The sequence below is a fragment of the Malaclemys terrapin genome, chromosome 1 (assembly GCF_027887155.1).
Source record: "Malaclemys terrapin pileata isolate rMalTer1 chromosome 1, rMalTer1.hap1, whole genome shotgun sequence".
Lineage (NCBI taxonomy): Eukaryota > Metazoa > Chordata > Testudines > Emydidae > Malaclemys > Malaclemys terrapin.
In genome coordinates, this window is record NC_071505.1 from 42,525,119 (window position 1) to 42,547,068 (window position 21,950).

General features: G+C 45.3%; 1 protein-coding gene across 4 annotated transcripts in view; it reads left to right on the forward strand.

Annotated features, from left to right (window-relative positions):
* CADPS2 (calcium dependent secretion activator 2) overlaps positions 1 to 21,950 on the forward strand; it is a 576,541-nt gene that overhangs the window by 92,288 nt on the left and 462,303 nt on the right. For all 4 annotated transcript variants that reach the window (XM_054023205.1, XM_054023212.1, XM_054023223.1 and 1 more), the window contains exon 2: positions 14,179 to 14,292. In XM_054023205.1, coding sequence (XP_053879180.1) covers positions 14,179 to 14,292 — 114 coding nt within the window. The remainder of the gene's footprint in view (positions 1 to 14,178; positions 14,293 to 21,950) is intronic.

Here is a 21,950-nt window from a genome sequence, read left to right on the forward strand (position 1 = left end):
GTGTCCATTTATTCTTTTGCGTAGAGACTGTCTGGTTTGGCCAATGTACATGGCAGAGGGCATTGCTGGCACATGATGGCATATATCACATTGGTAGATGTGCAGGTGAACGAGCCTCTGATAGTGTGGCTGATGTGATTAGGTCCTATGATGGTGTCCCCTGAATAGATATGTGGACAGAGTTGGCAACGGGCTTTGTTGCAAGGAATAAGTTCCTGGGTTAGTGTTTTTGTTGTGTGGTGTGTGGTTGCTGGTGAGTATTTGCTTCAGGTTTGGGGGCTGTCTGTAAGCAAGAGACAGGCCAGTCTCTAAGGCGCCACAAGTACTCCTGTTCTTTTTTTAAGGTTTTCAGATACAGAATGATTCTAGATCAGATTGTGAAGGCTTTCAAATGGGATGGGTAGTTTTAAAATTAAAGTATTTGTTTAAACAAATCTATTTAATTTCTTTATAAAACTGTATTTTTAATAAAGGAGTTTAGTTTGTTAAAGAGTTTTTAAAATGTAGTAGCTGAAAACTTTTTATATTCATTTTTTAAAATAGAAGATATTATGCAGTGAAACTAGCTATATTTGCATTAACTCGTTGATGCAAAATAAAATTAGTAATGTAACTTGGATTAAAAAAATGGAGAGATGTTCAGCTACGCTTTCTAAAGATGTTTTTCTCCCTTGATATTTTCTGACTAAAAGACCAGGTATAAAGAAGAGGAGGAGGAGTAGTAATAATTTTTTAAAAAGTAAATTGCTCATTTACTGGGTAGCAAGTTTTACTGCAAAACTTTATATAATAAGAATTAAACTTCAAGATCGTTAATAGTCTTTCCAGGAAATTTGTTCCTCCCTTAGCTTGACTCTGCCTCTTGGAGAAAAAATAAACTGAAGCCCAGAATAGCTGGAATTTGGCTCTGTTCAGCTGTGAAGCAGTGGTTACTATTGTTTGTTATATGTGTAACATTTACAGTATGGGCACTCTACAGAGAAGTATGACGACAGTCCATTCTTTCAGGATCTTAAAATCCAAGCAGACAATGTACAACTGAAGCAGGTGGGTGGGATGTGACAAAAACACTGAGACTGATTGTGAAGTTTATTGCATGTCTCGTTAATTCTTGGATTTTTGTTTGGGGCAGTGGGAGTAAAGACTTTTCAATTACCTAGCTTAGTACTTCTGAGTGGAACTACAAACTCAAAAAGAACTGTTTTAAGGTGGAGAGTAAGGAGTAATAAGGAGATGGTCCACATGTGAGAGCAAGACTCTAAGGCTAAGTCTACACTACGGGGGAGTGTCGACCTAAGATGCGTAGCTGAAGTTGCATATTTTAGGTCGACTTACCTGGCTGTGAGGAAGGTGGCGAGTCGACCGCTGCTGCTCCCCCGTCAACTCTGCTTCCACCTCTCGCTGCAGTGGAGTTCCGGAGTCGACGGCAGAGCGATCGGGGAGCGTCTTATCGTGTCTACACTAGACGCGATAAATCGATCCCCGATAGCTCGATCGCTACCCGCCGATCTGGCGGGTAGTGAAGATGTGCCCTAAGAAGAGGAGTAGGTATGCGGTTTGTGCAGAGTAAAGGAGACAGGGAGAACAGAAAGATATCTTTGGGCCAGTTTCTATAAATTCTTGAAAGAAAGGACAGAGGCGCGTAAATTTGCAGTAGAAAGTGAGAGGAAGCCAATGAAGGGGATTGAAGAGGTGGTTGGATGACTTTTACAGTTGCATTTTGAAGAGATGGTAACCTCTTCAAAATCGTACAGGGTGGATGGCCACGCTTTGCTGCATAGTTCCACCCATGCTCTCCTCCCCTCTGTGCCACTTAAACGTTGATTGATGTGGAATCCCTTTATTCCCTGGGGCAGCAGCACAGTCTGAGCAGGATCACAGTGCCTCTGGCAGATCTTCCCCAGATTTTCAGTTTTGCAGGGGTCAAACATCCTGCCACTCGTATGGTTGGAGGAAACCTCACTTTCCCGGCAGAAACAGAAAGAAATCCCCACAAGTTCCGAGCACTGATGTAGAAATAACACATGTAAAGAAGCATCAGGCCCTTCATTTATTAAAGTGCAAAGGTTTAAGAGTGCATCTCTGTACTGCCTGAATGAGGGGAAGGATGTAATAAAAACAGCAATAAAACCTTTAATTTTTCTGAATCTCGCTTTCACTTTATGTTCCTTTCATTTATCTCTCTCCCCTTTGCTGAGTGCTTCTCCTCAATCCCCCTCTTTCTGTTAGATTTTTTAAAAATCTTTCTCGTATGTTCATTAGTACATGCTAATGAGGGTCTTCAAAATGAACAACAACGAAAAGACACAGGAGAGGGTAGGGGAGCATACAGCAACCTCAGTAGTCTGAGGTGTGTACTGTGGCTGAGGAATCCTTCAATAGTATGGGACAATAAAAATTCTTCTGGTGTTTTTTTTTTTTTTTTTTTTTTTTTTTTGGCAGCTGGCCCAATTGCATCTCTACAAGTCAAACCAGTTAGCTCTATTAAAATATGCTTAACATGTTGTCATTCTCTCGGTGCTATATGCAGTCTGTTGTAATTTTCCATTTGAAATTATTTTCTGTCACGTTGACAGTACTTTTTTTATTTCCTCAAACCTCAAAATTCCACAGTGAAATGCAAGTAATTTAAGAACAATCTAACAGTCCTCAAATGCTACTCTGCCCTCTCCCTACTGTCTAGAATATTTATAAGTTGCTTTTCTATTCATTGCTTAAAAAAATTAAAAGGCAATCCAGTATTTTAAACTAGGAACATTAGAGCTGAGAAAGCCAGAAATAAATTTGTTGCAGTATTTCATCCATAATTTTTCTGTTTGATAGGTCAGTAACAGACTGGTAAATCACATAGAAAGAATACAGTCTGCAAGCAGGAAAAACATTTTTATAATTGCTCTGGCAGACAACGCACATATTCTAATAGAATATTCATCTGTCTGCTATTTCCTAGCAGTGCTACATTCTCTGACTATGGAAATGGTTAGTTTTTCTTCAAGTACCTGCTCATGGGTATTCCACAATAGGTGTGCATGCTCGCCATGCCAGAAGTTTTTCCCTCAGCAGTACCTGTAGGGGGAGTGCTGCTGCGACCCCTGGAGTGGTGCCTCTATAATGCGCTATAAGGGGAGCCGCGCGCTCTCCCCACCCTCAGTTCCTTCTTGCCGCCAGTTATGGTGCATCAGAACTACTTGCTCTAGCTTTGCTGCAGCTCGTCCCAGAACTTGTTGCATTGTTAGTAGTACCTGTGTGTGTTTGCTCAATAAAGTTTCAGCTTAGTTAGTTAGTGTTCGGGCCGAGGCATGCCCCAGGCCCCAGAGTTTAAATCATGCGAGTCTTGCAGGCGTTCGATGCCTAGAAGTGATACGCACGCCGACTGTCTCCGTTGCTTGGGCGAATCTGACATCAGCGACCGCTGTAAGATCTGCAGGTCCTTTAAACCCAGAACTAAAGAAGAGAGAGACATTAGACTTCGGGCCCTTCTCATGGAATCGGCACTGGCCCCAACCCTGGTGCGCCGAGCGGAATTGGCACCGGGCACTTCATCTTTGGTGTGCAGCGATCTCCCGGCACCTTCCGCTGGCTGGCAACGCTTCCCGTCCAAGAAGCAGAGGCTCCATCCTCTCAGAGGCATCGAGAGAAAGCAAGGGAGAAGCTAGACTCGCGACGGGCAGCCCCAGTTCCCCCCCGGGCTCTAGAGTTCCGACTCAGTTTGAGTGGAGCAGCCCGGTTGTGTCGACGCCGGAGGCCCTGCAGGCAGCCAAAGACATTATGATTCTGCAGGTGCCCGGGGCACTGCCGGCACCCAGACCCTGCTCTAGAGGCAAGCTGCCACTGGGCTCTCGACAGTTGACACCGACCCGATGCAGATCCCGGTCAGGGGATTGAGCGGCGAGCAGGCCAGAGAGCAGTGTCCTGTTAGGACACAGCATCCAACCTCTGCTTTCGTCGCCCAACAGGTTGTCTGGTCAGATGCTGTCGGAGCGGAGTTCCAGGCACCGCTCCATGTTGAGTACAGAGTATGGGCGGGACAGGCGCAGACGCCGTAGACGCTCCCATTCTTGGCGGAGCTACCGAAGTCACTCCTGACACGGGCGCCGTCGCCGGTCACGCTCCAGCTCTCACAAGGCACTGTGCCCACGGCTCCCGGCGGGGGATCACCAGCTCCCCGTCGTCACGGATCCTGGCATCGAAGCGTCTTGAGGAGTAGCAGCTTGAGGCGGCACCGTTTGTCAACGTTGGAGTCCCGGTCCCGAGGCAGACATCGCTTTCAGTACCACTGCTCGTACTGCTCCCATGGCACCGATAGATCGTTGGTAACCCCGACCTCGACCTCCACGTGGTGCCCTATGACTCAGCCGGGCTAACTCGACCAGCTGATGCCGCCGGTGCTGCACCATAGTCAATGGCAAGGGCCCCCGTGGCAAGGCCAGTGGTGCCAGTGGACCCCTTGGCCCCCCGTACATGCCTAGCAAGGCCCTTGTTCAATAGCAGGAGCATTGGAGGCTCCTTCAGCCGCACTATCCAGACCTCCGAGGGATAGATTGGCGGGTCATGGATCCTTGGCACCGCACGAGGAGTCCGACTAAGGGGTGGATCCCATGGCACCGGCCAAGGTGCAGAGCCCCATACTGGCCCCCTCCCCTGCACCGGATGACAAAATTGCAGCCCCACCCCCCTCTGCACCACAGGAGGACTTCAGGGCCCATCAGGAGCTACTAAAGCGAGTAGCATCCAGTCTCCAACTCCAAGCTGAGGAGATGGAGGGACCCTCAGACTCACTGTTTGACGTGCTCTCGTCCTCGGTACCAGGCAGAGTGGCCCTCCCGCTGCACGAAGGAGTGACTAACATCTCCAATGCCCTCTGGTGAACGCCGGCCTCCCTCGCCCCCATATCGAAAAAGGCAGAGCGCGAATATTTCGTGCTCATGAAAGGGCACGAATACCTTTATACCCACGCGGCCCCCAACTCCTAACTAACTTATGGGGGTCACTGCCAAAATTCGAGCCCTCCCTTCCGGAGAGCGAAAGGAAGTATTTTAAGGCGCTGGTGGAGGAGGGCGGCGCCGTCGGATGCAGCTGACATGGCTGCTCGGTCCATGGCCTCGGCCGTGTCCATGCGCAGGGCATCATGGCTACTGCTGTCCGGGGTCTCCGTGGAGGCGCAGTCTGTGATGCGGGATCCTCCCTTTGATGGCAAGGACCTGTTCGCAGAACAAACAGACGTGAGGCTCCATGGCATGGAGACTCACGTACCACCCTTCAAACCTTCGGGCTCTACGTCTCACCCAAGGAAAAACCTACGACGCAGGCCTCCGTCCCTGTGCCCCAGCCAAGATACAAGCCCGCTTACAAGAGGTTCAAGACCCAAAAGAGGCAACCTCAGAGGCAGTCTCGCTGGGCCCTCCAGGGGCAAGCAGCAGGGCAAGAGACAGTTCTGACTGGTTGCAGGAGGGTACCCTGGTGACCCCCGAGAGGACCCTCCTACCAATAAAGTTTGCCTTCAGCAACCGCTTGTGTGCGTTCCTTACGGAATGGTCCCGAATCACATCGGACCAATGGGTCCTCAACACCATTTCCCAGGGTTACATGCTACAATTTGTCTCTCCCCCGCCCTCCCACCTCCCTCACTTGGACGGCAAGGGGGATCCGTCGCATTTACCCCTGTTACAGCAGGAAGTGGGTCGGCTCCTCAGCTTGGGAGCTGTGGAGAAGGTTCCGTGGGAGTTCTGGGGGAAAGGGTTTTACTCCCGTTACTTCCTGATCCCTGAAGCGAAATGGGGGCTCAGGCCCGTACTGGATCTGTGAGACCTCAATCGGTTCATGGCAAAATGCCAGTTCCGCATGGTCTCTCTGGCATGTATCATATCCACTCTGGACACTGGCGATTGGTATGCAGCCCTGGACCTTCAGGATGCATATTTCCATATCCATATATTCGAGGGGCACAGACGCTTCCTCCGTTTCCTAGTGAGACAGGAACAATACCTCCCGTTTGGCCTGTCCACCGTGCCCAGAGTATTCACAAAGTGTATGGCGGTAGTGGCGGCCTACCTCAGATGCCGAGGGGTACAGATATTCCCCTACCTTGACAACTGACTGCTCAAGGGCAGCTCACGGTCCCAGGTACAGAACCACGTGGACCTGCTCTTGGCTACGTGTGCCAACCTAGGCCTCCTAGTAAATGAGGCCAAGTCGACATTGGTTCCGGTGCAGCGCACAGAATTCATAGGCGCTCTCCTGGATGCCTCCAAGGCCACAGCCTCCCTTCCCCTGGACAGGTTCCAGACCCTGAAGGGGCTTATAGCCTCGGTCACGGAGTTCCCCGTCACCTGCAGCTCCTGGGCCACATGGCGGCGTGCATGTACGTGGTCTGCCACGCCAGGCTTTGGATGAGGCCCCTCCAACTCTGGTTGGCCTCAGAGTTCTCCCAGGCCCGGGACAAACTGGACAAGGTCCTCTCGGTACCAGCGTGGGTGATCGCCACACTACAATGGTGGTCCTGCCCGGCCAGCATGCTCCAGGGAGTTCTCTTCTGGGACCTGACCCCGTCACTAGACCTAGTGTCCGATGCGTCGGACCTGGGTTGGGGGGCCCACATAGGGAACTCAGACCAGAAGGATGTGGTCAGCCGCGGAGCTGTCCCTTCACATAAACGTCAGGGAACTCAGGGCTATACGCTTAGCCTGTGTGGCGTTCAGCTCACAGCTGCACAGCAAGGTGGTCAGACTACTCACGGACAACACCGCCATGATCTTTTACATCAACCGGCAAGGCGGGACGAGGTCCTCGGCCCTCTGCCTGGAAGCCCTCAGCCTATGGAAGTTCGGTATAGCCCACAACATCTCCCTGAAGGCTTTCCACCTGCCAGGCGTCAACAACAGACAGGCCGATCGCTTGAGCAGGGTTTTCTCCTCCCAACACGAGTGGTTGCTCAACTCGGAGGTCACTCACCAGCTTTTCCGAGCGTGGGGCACTACCCAAGTAGACCTGTTTGCGACCCGACAGACCCGCCGTTGCCACAGGTTCTGTTCCAGAGGGGAGGTGGGGGGTTGGGAGGAACGTGATCTCAGATGCCTTCCTCCTGTCATGGTCGGGTCAACTCCTTTATGCCTTTCCCCAGTTTCCTCACATTGGCAAGGTCCCGGAGAAAGTGAAAACGGATGAGGCGCATGTCGTCCTGATCGTCCCAGCTTGGTCCCAGCAGCATTGGTATGGGACCCTCCTAGGCTTGTTCATGGCCCCTCCGCGGCCATTGCCGCTCTGCCCGGACCTACTCTTCCAGGACCAGGGCCACCTCCTCCACCCTAATCTGGCCACCTTCCATTTGATGCAGAGGAGAGGTGGTGTTCGGAAGGGGTCAGGTGTGTCCTCCTCGAAAGTAGAAAGCTATCCACGGGCCGAGCCTACCTGGCGAAGTGGTCCAGGTTCTTCAGGTGGGTGGGCAAGCGGGGTACTTCCCCAATGTCTGCCCCACTCCAACTTATCCTCGATTACCTTCTTCACCTTAGAACTCAAGGCCTGGCCCCTTCCTCCGTCAGGGTGCACCTGCCGGTTACTTCAGCGTTCCATCCGCCGGTCCAGGGCTGCTCAGTTTTCTCCCATGCCATGACTGGACGTTTCCTCAAAGGGCTAGACTTGGTCCTTTCCTTATGCTAGAACCCCGTCCCTCTGTGGGATCTAAATTTGATGTTCTCCCGCCTTCTGGAGCCCCCGTTCGAACCCCTGGCCACATGCTCATGGTCTCACCTTTCATGGAAGGTAGCCTTCCTTGTGGCCATCACGTCAGCCCGGCGGGTCTCGGAGCTCAGGGCCCTAACCTGCGACCCCCCCCTTACACAGTTTTTCACAAGGACAAGTTTCAGCTCTGCCCACACCCGGCATTCCTCCCTAAGGTGGTCTCTGCTTTTCACATGGGCCAGGACATCTTCCTGCCTATCCTCTGCCCCAAACCTCATGCCTCTAACGAGGAATGTCACCTCCATATGCTCGATGTGCGCAGAGCACTGGCTTTTTATCTGGATCGGACTAAGCTGTTCCACAGGTCTTCGCAACTCTTTGTTGCTTCAGCTGAGCGCATGAAGGGTCAACCGATCTCCACCCAGAGGCTTTCCCGGTGGATTACATTGAGCATCCACACATGCTACGACCTTGCAGGGGTTCCCGCACCACCTATTGTAAGGGCTTACTCGACAAGGGCTCAGGCCTCGTTGGCGGTCTTTGTGGCCCATGTCCCTATCCAGGACATCTATAAAGCCGCTACCTGGTCTTCAGTTCACACGTTCACATTGCATTACGCAATCGTCTCCCATGCCAGGGATGACACTGGTTTCGATAGAGCTGTGTTTCAGCCAGGGAATCTGTGAACTCCTACCCACCTCCATCAGACATCGCTTGCAATCACCTACTGTGGAATACACATGAGCAAGCACTCGAAGAAGAAAGGACAGTTACCTGTTCCATAACTGTGCATAGTGTGCATAGTTCTTCAGCTTTGAATTGACTCCTCCCTCTTTTCTATACACACTACTCTTTTTTAGGATTTGTCCCATTCAAAAATCAATACAATATTTGCTAAGTTTGTGTTGTCATTTCTTGTTGCAAAACAACAAATAGCTTTTACATATAATTGAGAGGTGAATTTTGTAGTAAATTGCTGCAGGTTTCAGCATACAAGTCATGGAGGCATGTGGCTGTTTAAATGTTTGAGGAATCTTGTCATGCTATAGCTTGTTAAGCCTCATCTGCTGTAAAGCAATTGAAAATTCTCACGGGTACTACCTCTGGTAGCAGTTCTTTGTAAAATTCCTTAAGTTATACGCAACATTAATAGACTCATAGACTCATAGACTTTAAGGTCAGAAGGGACCATTATGATCATCTGGTCTGACCCCCTGCATGCTGCAGGCCACAAGACCCTTCCCTGGACTCTGCCGTTGAAGTCCCCAATCCTGTGTTTTAGTGACTTCAATCGGCAGAGACCCTCCTGCTGGTGATCACTGCCCCATGCTGCGGAGGAAGGCGAAAAACCTCCAGAGGCTCAGCCAATCTACCCTGGAGGAAAATTCCTTCCCGACCCCAAATATGGCGATCAGTAAGACCCCGAGCATGTAGGCAAGAGTCTCTAGCCTGACCCTTGTTGGCCATTATGCTATTTACGTACCATTGCTTGGTTTTCCTTGGCTACTGTGTTTTACCATTAAACCATTCCCTCCATAAACTTATCTAACTTAATCTTAAAACCAGACAGGTCTGTCGCCCCCACCGTTTCCCTCGGAAGGCCGTTCCAATATTTCACCCCTCTGACGGTCAGAAACCTTCGTCTAATTTCAAGCCTGAACTTCCCCACGGCCAGTTTATATCCATTCGTTCTCGTGTCCACATTAGTACTAAGCTGGAATAATTCCTCTCCCTCCCTTGTATTTATCCCTCTGATATATTTAAAGATAGCAATCATATCCCCCCCTCAGCCTTCGTTTTGTCAGACTAAACAACCCAAGATCCTCTAATCGCTTTTCATACGACAGGTTTTCCATTCCTCTGATCATCCTGGTCGCCCTTCTCTGCACCCATTCCAGTTTGAGTTCATCTTTTTTAAACATGGGAGACCCAGAACTGCACACAGTACTCCAAATGAGGTCTCACCAGCGCCTTATACAACGGAAGCAGGACCTCCTTATCCCTACTAGATATACCTCGCCTAATACATCCCAAGACCGCATTGGCTTTTTTCACCGCCATGTCACATTGTCGACTCATAGTCATCCTGCGGTCCACAAGGACCCCTAGGTCCTTCTCCTCTTCCGTTACTTCTAACCAATGCGTCCCCATCTTGTAACTAAAATTGTTATTAGTCATCCCCAAGTGCATCACCTTACACTTTTCACTATTAAATTTCATCTTATTTCTGATACTCCAATTCACAAGCTCATTCAAGTCTCCCTGCAGAATATCCCTATCCTCCTCTGAATTTGCAACTCCTCCCACCTTCGTATCATCCGCAAACTTTATCAGCCCACTCTTGCAATCGGTTCCGAGGTCAGTTATAAATAGATTAAATAAAATGGGTCCCAAAACCGAACCTTGAGGGACTCCACTAGTAACCTCCCTCCAACCCGACAGTTCACCCTTTAATACGACCCTCTGCATTCTCCCCATTAACCAATTCCTTATCCACCTCTGGATTTTCATATCGATCCCCATGTTTTCCAGTTTAACCAATAATTCCTCATGGGGTACAGTATCAAACGCTTTACTGAAATCCAGGTATATTAGGTCCACCGCATTTTCCTTATCTAATAAGTCCGTTACTTTCTCAAAGAAGGAGATCAGATTCGTTTGGCACGATCTGCCCTTCGTAAAACCATGCTGTAATTTATCGCAATTGCCATTAACCTCTAGGTCCTCAACTAGTTTCTCTTTCAGAATCTTCTCCAGCACCTTGCACACTACAGATGTTAAACTAACAGGCCTATAGTTACCCGGATCACTTTTTTTCCCTTTCTTGAAAATAGGAACCACGTTGGCTATTCTCCAGTCTAACGGGACCACCCCCGAGTTTACAGATTCATTAAATATTATCGCTAATGGGCCTGCTATTTCCCGTGCCAATTCCTTCAATATTCTCGGGTGAAGATCGTCTGGTCCTCCCGACTTAGTCCCATTAAGGCGTTCAAGTTTTGTTTCTACCTCGGATGCGGTAATCCCCCATCGTGTATGCCCCTCTGTAACGGTGCTAGTATCCCTAATACCTTCATTGGCCTCATTAAACACCGATGCAAAATATTCATTGAGATATTGCGCCATGCCTAGATTATCTTTAATCTCCTCTCCGGCTATAGTCTTCAGCGGTCCCACTTCTTCTTTCTTTGCTTTCTTCCTATTTATATGGCTGTAAAACCTTTTACTATTGCTTTTAATTCCCCTCGCTAGGTCCAACTCTACACGGCCTTTGGCCTTTCTCACTCTATCTCTACATTCTCTGACTTCACTAAGGTAAGTTTCCTTACTGATCCCTCTCCTCTTCCACTCTTTGTACGCTTTCTGTTTTTTCTTAATCGCCCCTTTGTCGGTCGCTCATCCAGCTCGGTCTAAATCTTTTGCTTAGTAATCTTTTTCCCTTTTTGGGGATACAGGCCTCTGACAGCTCATGCATCTTTAACTTAAAGTAATCCCAGGCTTCTTCTGCCTTTAGATCCCTTAATACGTTTGCCCAATCCACTTCCCTTACCAGTCCCCTTAATTTGTTAAAATTGGCCTTTTTAAAATTATAAACCCTAGTCTTTGACTTAATTCTGTTACTCCTTCCATTTAGTTTAAACCGAATTAGCTCATGATCACTGGAGCCCAAGTTGTCCCCCACTATCACTTCCTCAACGAGGTCCTCACTACTTACCAAAATCAAATCTAAAATGGCCCCCCCCTCGTCGGTTCAACTACCACTTGATGAAGGAATTGATCAGCAAGCACATCTAGGAACATCTGAGCCCTATTATTGCTACTAGCGTTTGTTCCCCAATCTATATCCGGGAAGTTAAAGTCCCCCATAATTACACAGTTTCTATTAGTATTTACTTCCCTTAATACATTAAATAGTTCCTTATCCATGTCCTGGGTCGATCCCGGCGGTCTATAGCGCACCCCAAGCACTATCCCCGGAGAGGCTGTAGTAGTCCTTTTACCCAGTGTGAGTATCGCCCAGACGGACTCCGTGTTATCTATTCCATCCACTATTATTTCTTTACAGCTTATTTCACTATTGACATACAATGCCACCCCCCCACCTTTACCTTTGTCCCGGTCTTCCTAAACAGCGCATACCTCTCCATACCTGTGTTCCAGTCGTGACTGCCATTCCACCACGTTTCAGTTATTCCTACGATATCTGGTTTCAATTCTTGGACCAAGAGCTCCAATTCCTCCATTTTATTACCTAGGCTTCTCGCATTGGTGTATAAACACCCTAATGTATGTCGTTTAGCCTGTCTCCCATTAGTAGCACTATATGTTGCGGGCCTCTTTGTGTCCTTCCCCCCTGTCCTTCCTATGTCCAATCTCATCCCCCCGGCTATGTCTCCTCTTATTTCACTCAGCTTTTCAATAAGATGAGCAGAGTTTGGTTCTCTCATTTACAATGATGCAACTCCAGTGACCTCAATGGGTATGTCTACACTGCATTGTAAACCTGGATCTGCAGGACCCTGGCTTGTGAACATCCACACTGCTGCTGATGCTGGAGTTAGTGAGTCTGTGGTGATGCAGCAATTAATCGGGTGTTAATCAAATCACTCTGTGTTGCTCCAGTGCTTTGCAGTTGGTTGCTCTCACTTGAGGTAGGCTAGCTTGAGTGGAGTAACTCCAGTGTACTAATTCAAGCTAACTTTGGCAGTTAAAGGCAAGTCCTAAATGAAACATGCAAAATCTAAATTATTTTTTTATCTTCTTAGAAAAGTGGTCCAAAATGGAAACCGTTTTTTCCTGCTGAGTATTTTGCCAGTCATTATTATTTAGCAATTTCTAGCATTGTCATATGAGGTTTTGGATATTTCAGTATTGGCTCAACAAAAAGTTGGCAATAATTAGAAAAAAAAACATTTGCAATAAATGATTCTGCATGGTGTAAGTGTGATACACTGCACAGTACATCCATTAGCAAGCATTATCTTTTGGACTACAAAGTATTTGTGTTAGTTACTTAAAACACACCATGGCTGTATGCTTGCTTAACAAAGCAAGGTTCAAAAGGCTGACTTCCTTTCAATCAGCAGTGTTTGAATATTTTAATCATGAACTTCAAGTAGAAAGTTAATCGCGACTAATTGCTGTTTTAATCGCACTGTTAATAGACTACTAATTGAAATGTATTAAATATTTTGGATTTTTTCTACATTTTCATGTATATTGTATTCTCTGTTGTAATTGAAATTAAAGTGTATATTATTTTAATTACAAATATTTGCACTGTGAAAATGATAAAAGAAATAGTATTTTTCAGTTCACCTCATACAAGTACTGTTGTGCAATCTTGGTTGTTAAAGTGCAATTTACAAATGTAGATTTTTTTTTTTTGTTTTGTTACATAACTACACTCAAAACCAAAACAATGTAAAATTTCAATGTACAAGTTCACTCAGTTATACTCCTTGTTCAGCCAATCACTAAGACAAGGATTGAACTCACAACCCTGGGTTTAGCAGGCCAATGCTCAAACCACTGAGCTATTCAATGCTGCCCATTTCTTAATTACAATGTCACCTGAAAGTGAGAACAGGCATTTGCATGGCACTTTTGTAGCCAGCATTGCAAGTTATTTACGTGCCAGATATGCTAAACATTTGTATGCCCCTTCATGCTTTGGTCAACATTCCAGAGTACATGCTCATGACGCTCGTAAAAAAAAAAAAAAGTGTTAATTAAATTTGAGACTGAACTTCCTTGGGGGGAATTCTAACTCCCCTGCTCTTTTGTCCCCGCATTCTGCCATATATTTCATGTTATAGCTGTCTCGGATGATGACCCAGCACACGTTGTTCATTTTAAGAACACTTTCACAGCAGATTTGACATAACGCAAAGAAGGTACCAACATGAGATTTCTGAAGATAGCTACAGCACTAGAACCAAGGTTTAAGAATCTGAAGTGGCAAAATTTGCAGATGATGCAAAACTACTCTAGATAGTGAAGTCCCAGGCAGACTGCGAAGAGCCACAAAAGGTCACTCAGTTTTCAGCCTTCTTTGAAGTCTGAGAGTAAACCAATGGTTGCTCACTGAGGCAACTGCCATGCTGAGGGTCGAGTTGCTATTGCTGAACTATGGGAACTGCCACAAGAGGAGATTCTCTCTCTTCTTCTCCCCCCCCCAACCCCCCCCCCCCCCCCCCGTTGTGACCAACCAACATCACTACAAGTACATGAGGGATACACCAGTGGGGATACACTAATGCCGCTGGTGGTATGCTAAGTCTCTGCAGTCTCTGCTTCTGTACTTAGTGAATGTCCGAGAGCTGCTGCAGTTTGCCTATTTCTCCTATCAGTCCCTATCTGCTCTGCCTGGACTTTAAAGAGCCAGTACTTTGAGCGAGCCCATTTCTTTTCCAATCCCTGCCCCCAAAAGGACATTAGTTTGACGTTGGAAAAAGTTTTGATATTGATACTAATAGCATTTACCTTTTTCTCCCACAGCTCAACAGACAGCAATTACAGATACTTAAGGACCGTTTCCAGGCCTTCCTGAATGGAGAGACACAAATTGTAGCAGATGAAGCATTTTGCAATGCAGTGCAAAGTTATTATGAGGCAAGTTGAACACACTATTTTCTGTGCTGCTTAAAAGTTAGTTCACAAGACTGTTCTTTTTAAATAATCCATTTACATGGAAGAAATTGTAAGGTTCCACGCCTGTGAGCTTGCATACCTCCTGAAAACATTTTCTATACCGCTTTGCAATTTAAAAATTTTAAATCCACTGTCTGGGTGTAAGAGATAAACTGAACTGGAAAATATCCACTTTTTTTGTTTTGTTTTTCCCAAAAGAAAACCCGGTGCTCAAAATCTTTCTGGCAATGATTGATACAACTGGGTACTGCTATCTTTATCTCCATGTGTCTAAATTACCCCCTTTAATCAAGGTTTCAGCTGTAAATTACCACCTTGAGATACATGTCCCCTGGCCTTTTAAATTTTTAGGGACAGTAGAGAATATTTTAGGGACAAATTGCTCTTTTTTCTTCCAGAAGGAATAATGCTGCCAATGCAGCTATACCAAGTCTCTTGATTTCAGCTTGTGACTTCCAAGGGATTCTGTGTGGTTAACACTGCCAGCACCAGTTTTCACATGTGCTCTATAATTGCTTAAGGGAGATGCCCTTTTCTGGGGAAGATAAAAATGTTCCTCTGATGTCATAGGTAACGCATGACTGGGGAATATATTTCTTACACTGTGCAGAAAGCAGGCACTGTGAATACAGCATTTATCTATATAACAAAAAAGCTCAAATTTGCTCAGCATATCATCAAGGCCGCACATTTAAACTTGATTTAGTTATTTCTTTGTTTGCTTCCTAATTTCACTGTATTGCTTTGTTCTTTTTCAAATTACTCTCATATTTCCTTTTAGCATATTGTTGCTTTTTATTTCCTACTGATGTACTTCATTTATTGGGCTAAGACCAGGGCCGGCCCACAACATTTTGGCACCTGAGGCGGGGAGTTCAAATGACACCTCCCTGCCCCCTTGCTTGGGCCAAAACTTTGAAAGGTCTCAGTTCTGCCTTCTTCCTGTTCTGTTCCTCTCATGGTACTGCTCTGCTACCTACCCCAATAAAGGAGAACTAACAACTTAAAATGCCTTGTTCAAAAATTTTAAGTAAGTTAAATCTTAACTTTCAAACACCTGAACAGCAAATTTAATTTTTTTTGTCTGCATAGTAAACACTGGCATTTTTATCTGTTTGAATAATCAAAGTGGTGCTTTCTGTGCCTTCTTGGTTGCAAAGATTTGAACTACTTCCTGAAGATCCACAGTCTGGGCCAGCTCATGCTCTATTGAGATGGTTGCAAGGCCGACCAGCGTCTCCTGTGTCATTGTGGAGTGTAGATGTGTTTTTATAAACTTCAGCTTGGAGAAGCTGCGTTCTCCACTGGCAACTGTTTAAGGAAGTGTTAAAAGTATGCACAGAGCAACAAAAGCATTTGTAAAGAGGGTGGTCATCTTATTTGTGCACACATATTCCAGAACAGCCTTTGGAGTTGATCCTGCTGAAATGTATCTTCAAAGGGCTTTCAGTTCATCACCTAAATCACTCACATCAATATCGTGCATGTCATCATGTGTCAACACTGTCTCTAGTGCCCTGCAATGCTGGTGTAGGTTGTCTTCAGGTATAGGAAGGAGTTTGGGAATATCATACAACATCCGAAATATACGGATGTGTTCCTTGAGCTGCATGAAATGTTCTTCAACTGACTGTATTGCACAATCTAGCACCTGGTTAACAATTCAAAGTTAAATTCTTTGTTTGGGGTTTCTTATGGGATTAATCGTGCCTCGTAATCAAAATGTCGTCTTTTTCGATGACTCCTGTATTCTTGAATGGGTGTGAAAATATCTTCAGTGTGAAGTTCCTCTGCCAACTTCTGTGCACTCTTCAGAACATTTTGAAATCCCTCGTCTGACCGGTAAGACTGTAGGTATGACTTTGCTTTGACCATTTGTTCCATTGCTCCAGATATATCAAGGTCAACATCTTGGAGTCTCTTGCTTACAACATTTATTTCAAACAGTGTGTCATGCTACAACACTAAGCCACACAGAAATTTGAAGTTATGTATGTTTCTGGTGATTCCATTTCCCTCTGCCACTGTTCTCCCACAAACAGTTCCTGTCATAGCATTATCCTCCATAATGGCAACTATGGCATCATCTATCTTCGCAATTTGGTGTTTGATAGGCTTTATTACCTCCACTCGACTTTCCCATCATGTGGCACTCAGTGGTTTCAGTGTCAGAGAGGATGTTCCCAGATGTTGCTTCAAAATTTGCCATCGATGAATTGATGCAGAGAAAAATACATAGATGCTTTGAATTACATTAAAAAATTCAGTTGCCTCACTAGAAGCTGATGCTGCATCACTGACCACCAAGTTCAATGAATGAGAACTGCATGGGACAAAAAAAGCTTGAGGGTTTAACTCTCGGATCCATGTCTGTGCTCCTTTGTTCTTTCCTCTCATGTTGGCACCATTATCGTAGCCCTGACCTCTCATGTCAGCTATCGCAATTCCCATATCTTCCAGCTTTTTAAGAAACACATTTGTCATACCAGCTCCTGTAGTATCATCAATGTCAATAAATTCCAGAAAATGCTCTGTGACAGTCACCATTGCAGGGACATTTTCACTAGGTTCTGTTTTTACAAAACGCACCATTAAAGTCATTTGTTCCATATGGCTGATGTCAAGTGTGCAGTTCAGAATAACAGAGTAATATCTTGCTGACTTCAGATCTGCCACAATCTTCTGTATGACTTTTGTTGCCAATAACTGTATGATCTCATTTTGAATGTTTTTTTCCAAGGTAGTGGTGTGTGTACATTTCTTGGGAGGTGACTCTTCTTAGATGCTCCTGGAGTACAACATCAAACTCAGCCATCAGCTCTACAATTTTAAGGAAGATTCCGGTGTATGGCACACACAGCTGATTTGAAGTGCCACGCAGTGCTAGGTTTTGGGTAGCAAGCATTTTCATAATGGCAATGAGCCTTTTCAGAACATTTTGCCAATAAAGAGACTCTGATGCAATCTTCTCTTGATGCTGATAATCTATGGTGGCCTTTAACCTTAGTCTCCGCTCAAGCTCTTTCCACCTATGGAATGCTCTCTGGTGATTTGCTGTCTTCTCATGGCATGCTAGATTTCTAGCCAGATTTTTCCAGTCCTTTGTTCCTGTAGAACCCAATGTGGCTGGAACATTAGACTGGAAGAGTTTGCAACAGAAACAGCATATGTAGCATGCTGGGTTTTTGAGTACACAAGCCCTGGCCTCTCCACTTTGTCACCATTGGGGATTTAACGCCAGTAATGTGTTGGATGGAAACATCTATTTTCCTTGTCTTTGGGGAACATGAAGTTTTTCACTTGCTGTGGCCCTTGCAGTACAAGGAAGTCCTTCAGGCTACTATTCAAGTGGGTCCACAGTCCTGGATCATCTAGACTTACGGAACTAAACTCAGCAGCAGCTGTTTCTTGTGCCTCCACCACACTCTTCTCTGATCTACACTTTTCTTCAGGAATGTGCATGGTTATATCCATTTGAGATAGAGATATGGATGCTGCAGTAGCTGTCAGGTCACCTGCACTCTGACTAACTGGACGATCAGGGATCTCCTCACCACTCACATCCTCACTGGGGCCAGAAGGCTCACCGTGAACATTTGTGTTCTATAAAAACAACAAGGAGTCTGGTGGCACCTTAAAGACTAACAGATTTATTTGGGCATAAGCTTTCGTGGGTAAAAACCTCACTTCTTCAGATGTACCCCCTGATATTTGTGTTTATGTATCTCAGGAGAGCTCCTTCCTGCTTAGATAGAAAAGCTTCCTTTGCTTGCTTTCTTTTTCTGAATGCTGCCCCAGAGGGGCGTTTTCTTCTTTCGCATATGACTGCTGTTCTGTGCCAGCTATAGTGGTTCTCAACACTCAGTTGAAGGGGACAAATAAGCAGGCTGGTAGCAGGGCCTGAGTGAGGGAAGATATCAGCGTCTTAAGGGCCTAACTGGCTCCTACTACTTCAGTTGACTGCCTGTTCTCCTCAAGTGGGTTCAGGGAAGCAGCAGGAAACAGGAAGCTCCCTGAGAAGCTGGTGTTAATCAATGCAGGCTCTGGGGAGTGCTAGAGAGGTACATAAGAGGCCCCTCCTCCTCTCTCTCCATGCAGCTCCTGCTGCTTTCTGTTATTCCCTCTCATCTTTTCTCTTGCCTGCCTCTTATGTCTCTTGTGCCCTCCTTCCTCCAGCACAGCACTCCACCATCTCTGTGCATCTAGAGCAGAGAGAATACATATGCACCAGCAGCAGACACAATTTTCTACACTCTGGGTCCTAATGGCCCTGCCTCAGTTCGCCTCATGATAAGACCAGCCCTGGCTAAGACATTCCTTGATGCAGAAAAAATTATATCTACTAATAGTGTTATGGACTGTCAAATTTTGTGCTGAACAACAAATTTAGATTAAGCAGCTTGGCTACAAAGCTGGGAAAGTGTGTCAGGATTCAGGGTGAAAGGTTCTCCTTTGCACCATTCATGGAGAAGACAGAGTGTTAGCAGTGGAGAGACAGAGAGAGCCTGCATTTGTGGAGAGGTTAGGGGAAGGCCATAGTTTTCAAGGTTAGAACCCTGGTTGACAAGGTGGATATTGGGAAGCCTGAAATGTTGTTAACAGTGATAGGCAAATAGGTAAGGGGAGGCATTTGAAGCAACTAAAAAGTAGATATGATACTGATATGATGGAAAAGGAGTAGGAGGCAAGATTTAGGAGCAATTGTGTGTAAGTGATTGCTAAATAGCAATAGCAGGGTTTAGAGAGAGAAGGGCGGGCCATGGACAAAATCTTTGGGGATATTGAAAGAGTGGGGAGGATTTATTATTTAATAGTACAGTTCTTACCATTTGTTCAGCTCTTCATATGTTCAAAGTGTTAACCTAAGGCGCCTCAGAAGGATATGGTGGAGTATTTGGGTAAGAAAAGAACCAGAAGAATACACCAACATAGAACCCCAAATAGAAGGCAGCAGATTAAGAAGAATTAGAACTGAAAAGCATTAGGCATGGACTATCTAGTCTTCTAGAGAGACTGATTTAATGCCACAAGGAAGTAGCTTACTGGTGGCCAGAAAGAGAGGCATGATGAACTGACAGATTTCTTGTGCTAAAACTGTAATGATAAAATCAAGGAAGAGAGTTGTTCATTTTAAGGATTCTTCCTCATCTAGACATTTTTGGTATTCAACCAGCAACTACAATAATTGCATCCTCAAAAGTGGGAAACAATTGCGTGTATCCATACATTTCTGGCATTTTTGAACTTTTGAAAGATTTTCTTTTTCTGGGCCTCTTTCACTTATGACAGTTATGCTCTTGAGAAACACTAGAATTGTCTGCTTCCAAAATATGGCTTGCATATGCCAGAGATGGGGTTTTTTGGGTGGCTGACCGAGGAGTGTGGAATTAGCATTTGCAAGAATGCACTGTAAGCGTGAATCTGAACTCCTTCAAGACTAATGCAGAGCTGCTTTGACAAAGTCTTCACACACCACACAATACTTTAAAGAAAAACATTCACTAAAACCCTTTTCTGGGATGAAGGAAGAGAACAAAAGTCAAGAATATGTTATATGTCCTGATTGCTTTTTAACTTTCCAGGGTGCTAAATTACCTGAAAGGGGATCATGATACAAATACCTAATTAGGAAATCTTGTCAGTTGAGTAAACTTACTTGTTCATCAGACTATATTGACTCATATAGAAGCTACTCTGCCCTCTCCAACAACTCAGTTTAATATAATGAGGAGCATGGCCTAAGAAAAATAAGGCCATGTATGGAATGGAAGATCTCAGTTCTTCAGCTGTGTTACATAGTATCCTCTCTTAGCTCTGGAAGGATAGCTGGAATATTTGTACACAATGCTCCTTCTCAAATGTTGGGACTTCAAATGACTTCCCTATAGGGGTGGTCTTGGACCTAATTTTGAAGCCTGGCATGAACCCCAGTAGATTACACCCAATCCTGAGGATGTGGAGTTGTTTCATACCTGACCTCACCTGAAAAGCTCCCCCAAAAAAATAATCCCAAACATACATGGTTCAAATTAAGGGCTTGTCTACACAAACAATTGATTAATTGCAAGATGGGGTGTGAATCTACCCTGCATTAGTTTGCAGTGGACTAATTCCTTGTGCACCCTGCTCACGTGGACACTAACAGTTCATTAAAGTGCTTTGATCTAGTTCCATTTCAAAGACTACTGATCAGAGTGCATTAAAGAACAGTTAATGAGCATCGGCAGGGTCAGTGTGGATAGTTAGTCTGCAGCAGGCTAGTGTGGGGAGATTCACACGCCATCCGAGCTTGCAGGAAGTTTCGTTTGTGTAGACAAGCCGAAAGGCACATTCTGAACAACCCCAGTACTGTGCACTTTCTGGTCTGAGTGGCAACACACTTCTGATAGCTAGACTGAGATTATAATTACGAGAGGTCGGGGGACACTCTCATTAGCTGTGCTGTCATAATGGGGTTGCCCACAATAAGGCAATGTTATCCTCTTGGCTTCCAACTCCAAGAAGAAAGGCTCTCCCCAAGGCACATTTTAGCTATAACAAGCAAATTTCTTAGCCTTTAGAAACAGCCTTTCATAGAAAAAAAAAAAAAAAAAAAACAGTACAGACTATGGATATAAATGACGACAATGGAAAAATACCAAATATATCCTGATCATAAGTCATCTCAAGTGTTTTCTTCTTCGGCTTTATATTTACTGAAGTTTAAAAACCAAAAGTCTATGAAGAGTCCCCAAGACTCCTCATTTATTAAAAATTGAAATTCATTTAACATTCAAACAGCAAAGTGCATGATCAACAGAAATATTAAACCAAGACAGCAGCTTGTAATAACTATATGATTTCTTACTGTAAACCAGGGATCATGCAGTGTCCATCTTCTTTCAATAATATGTAATCCAAAAAGTCTTTACTGATTTGTGATAAATATAACTTTAGCCTTGGTCAAGTTAAACTGGATAGGTAAAGTTATTAAATCCCTCTTAACAGAAGCCAAAATCATTAATAAAAAAGCTGTTCTACAAAATGTTATTTGAGAAGAATAGAGTCGCTGGTTGATGGCTTGAGGACAGTCCTCCATTGGGCAATCATCCTTCAAGATGTACTGAAGTTCATCTTGCTGCTGCTGGCTGACATACATAGCACATTTCTAGCCAACATGGTCAACGCTGTGTTCCTTCCACCAGTTAGTTCAGTGTATCCTGTTCATTTTCCATTGTGGCTGTCTGGTGTATACCGCTGCACTTCATTGTCTTCTAGTCTATCACCATCATGTAGATTCTCCCATTCAACAAAGTCAGTCAGTGCTTTTATGGCAGCTGTAAGCAGATTGTCAATGTTGCCGTGCTTTACAGGGTCTGCCTCTTTTGATTAGTCTGTGCACTTCGGAGTTAACTTCACATTCATTGCATTCAAAATGGTTTACATTTAGGCCAGAGAAGTCATTCTATCTTGTGTTGGTCATGTGTTTACACTTTTTTTAAATTAGGCACTTATAGTGTCATTACCAGGGCAATGGCACTGAGTGGCTAGTTTAAAAAAAGGGGGGGGGGGGGGCAAAATACATGACCTACACAAGACAGCTGCTTGCACTGGAGTATCTAAAGATATTTACTGTGCAT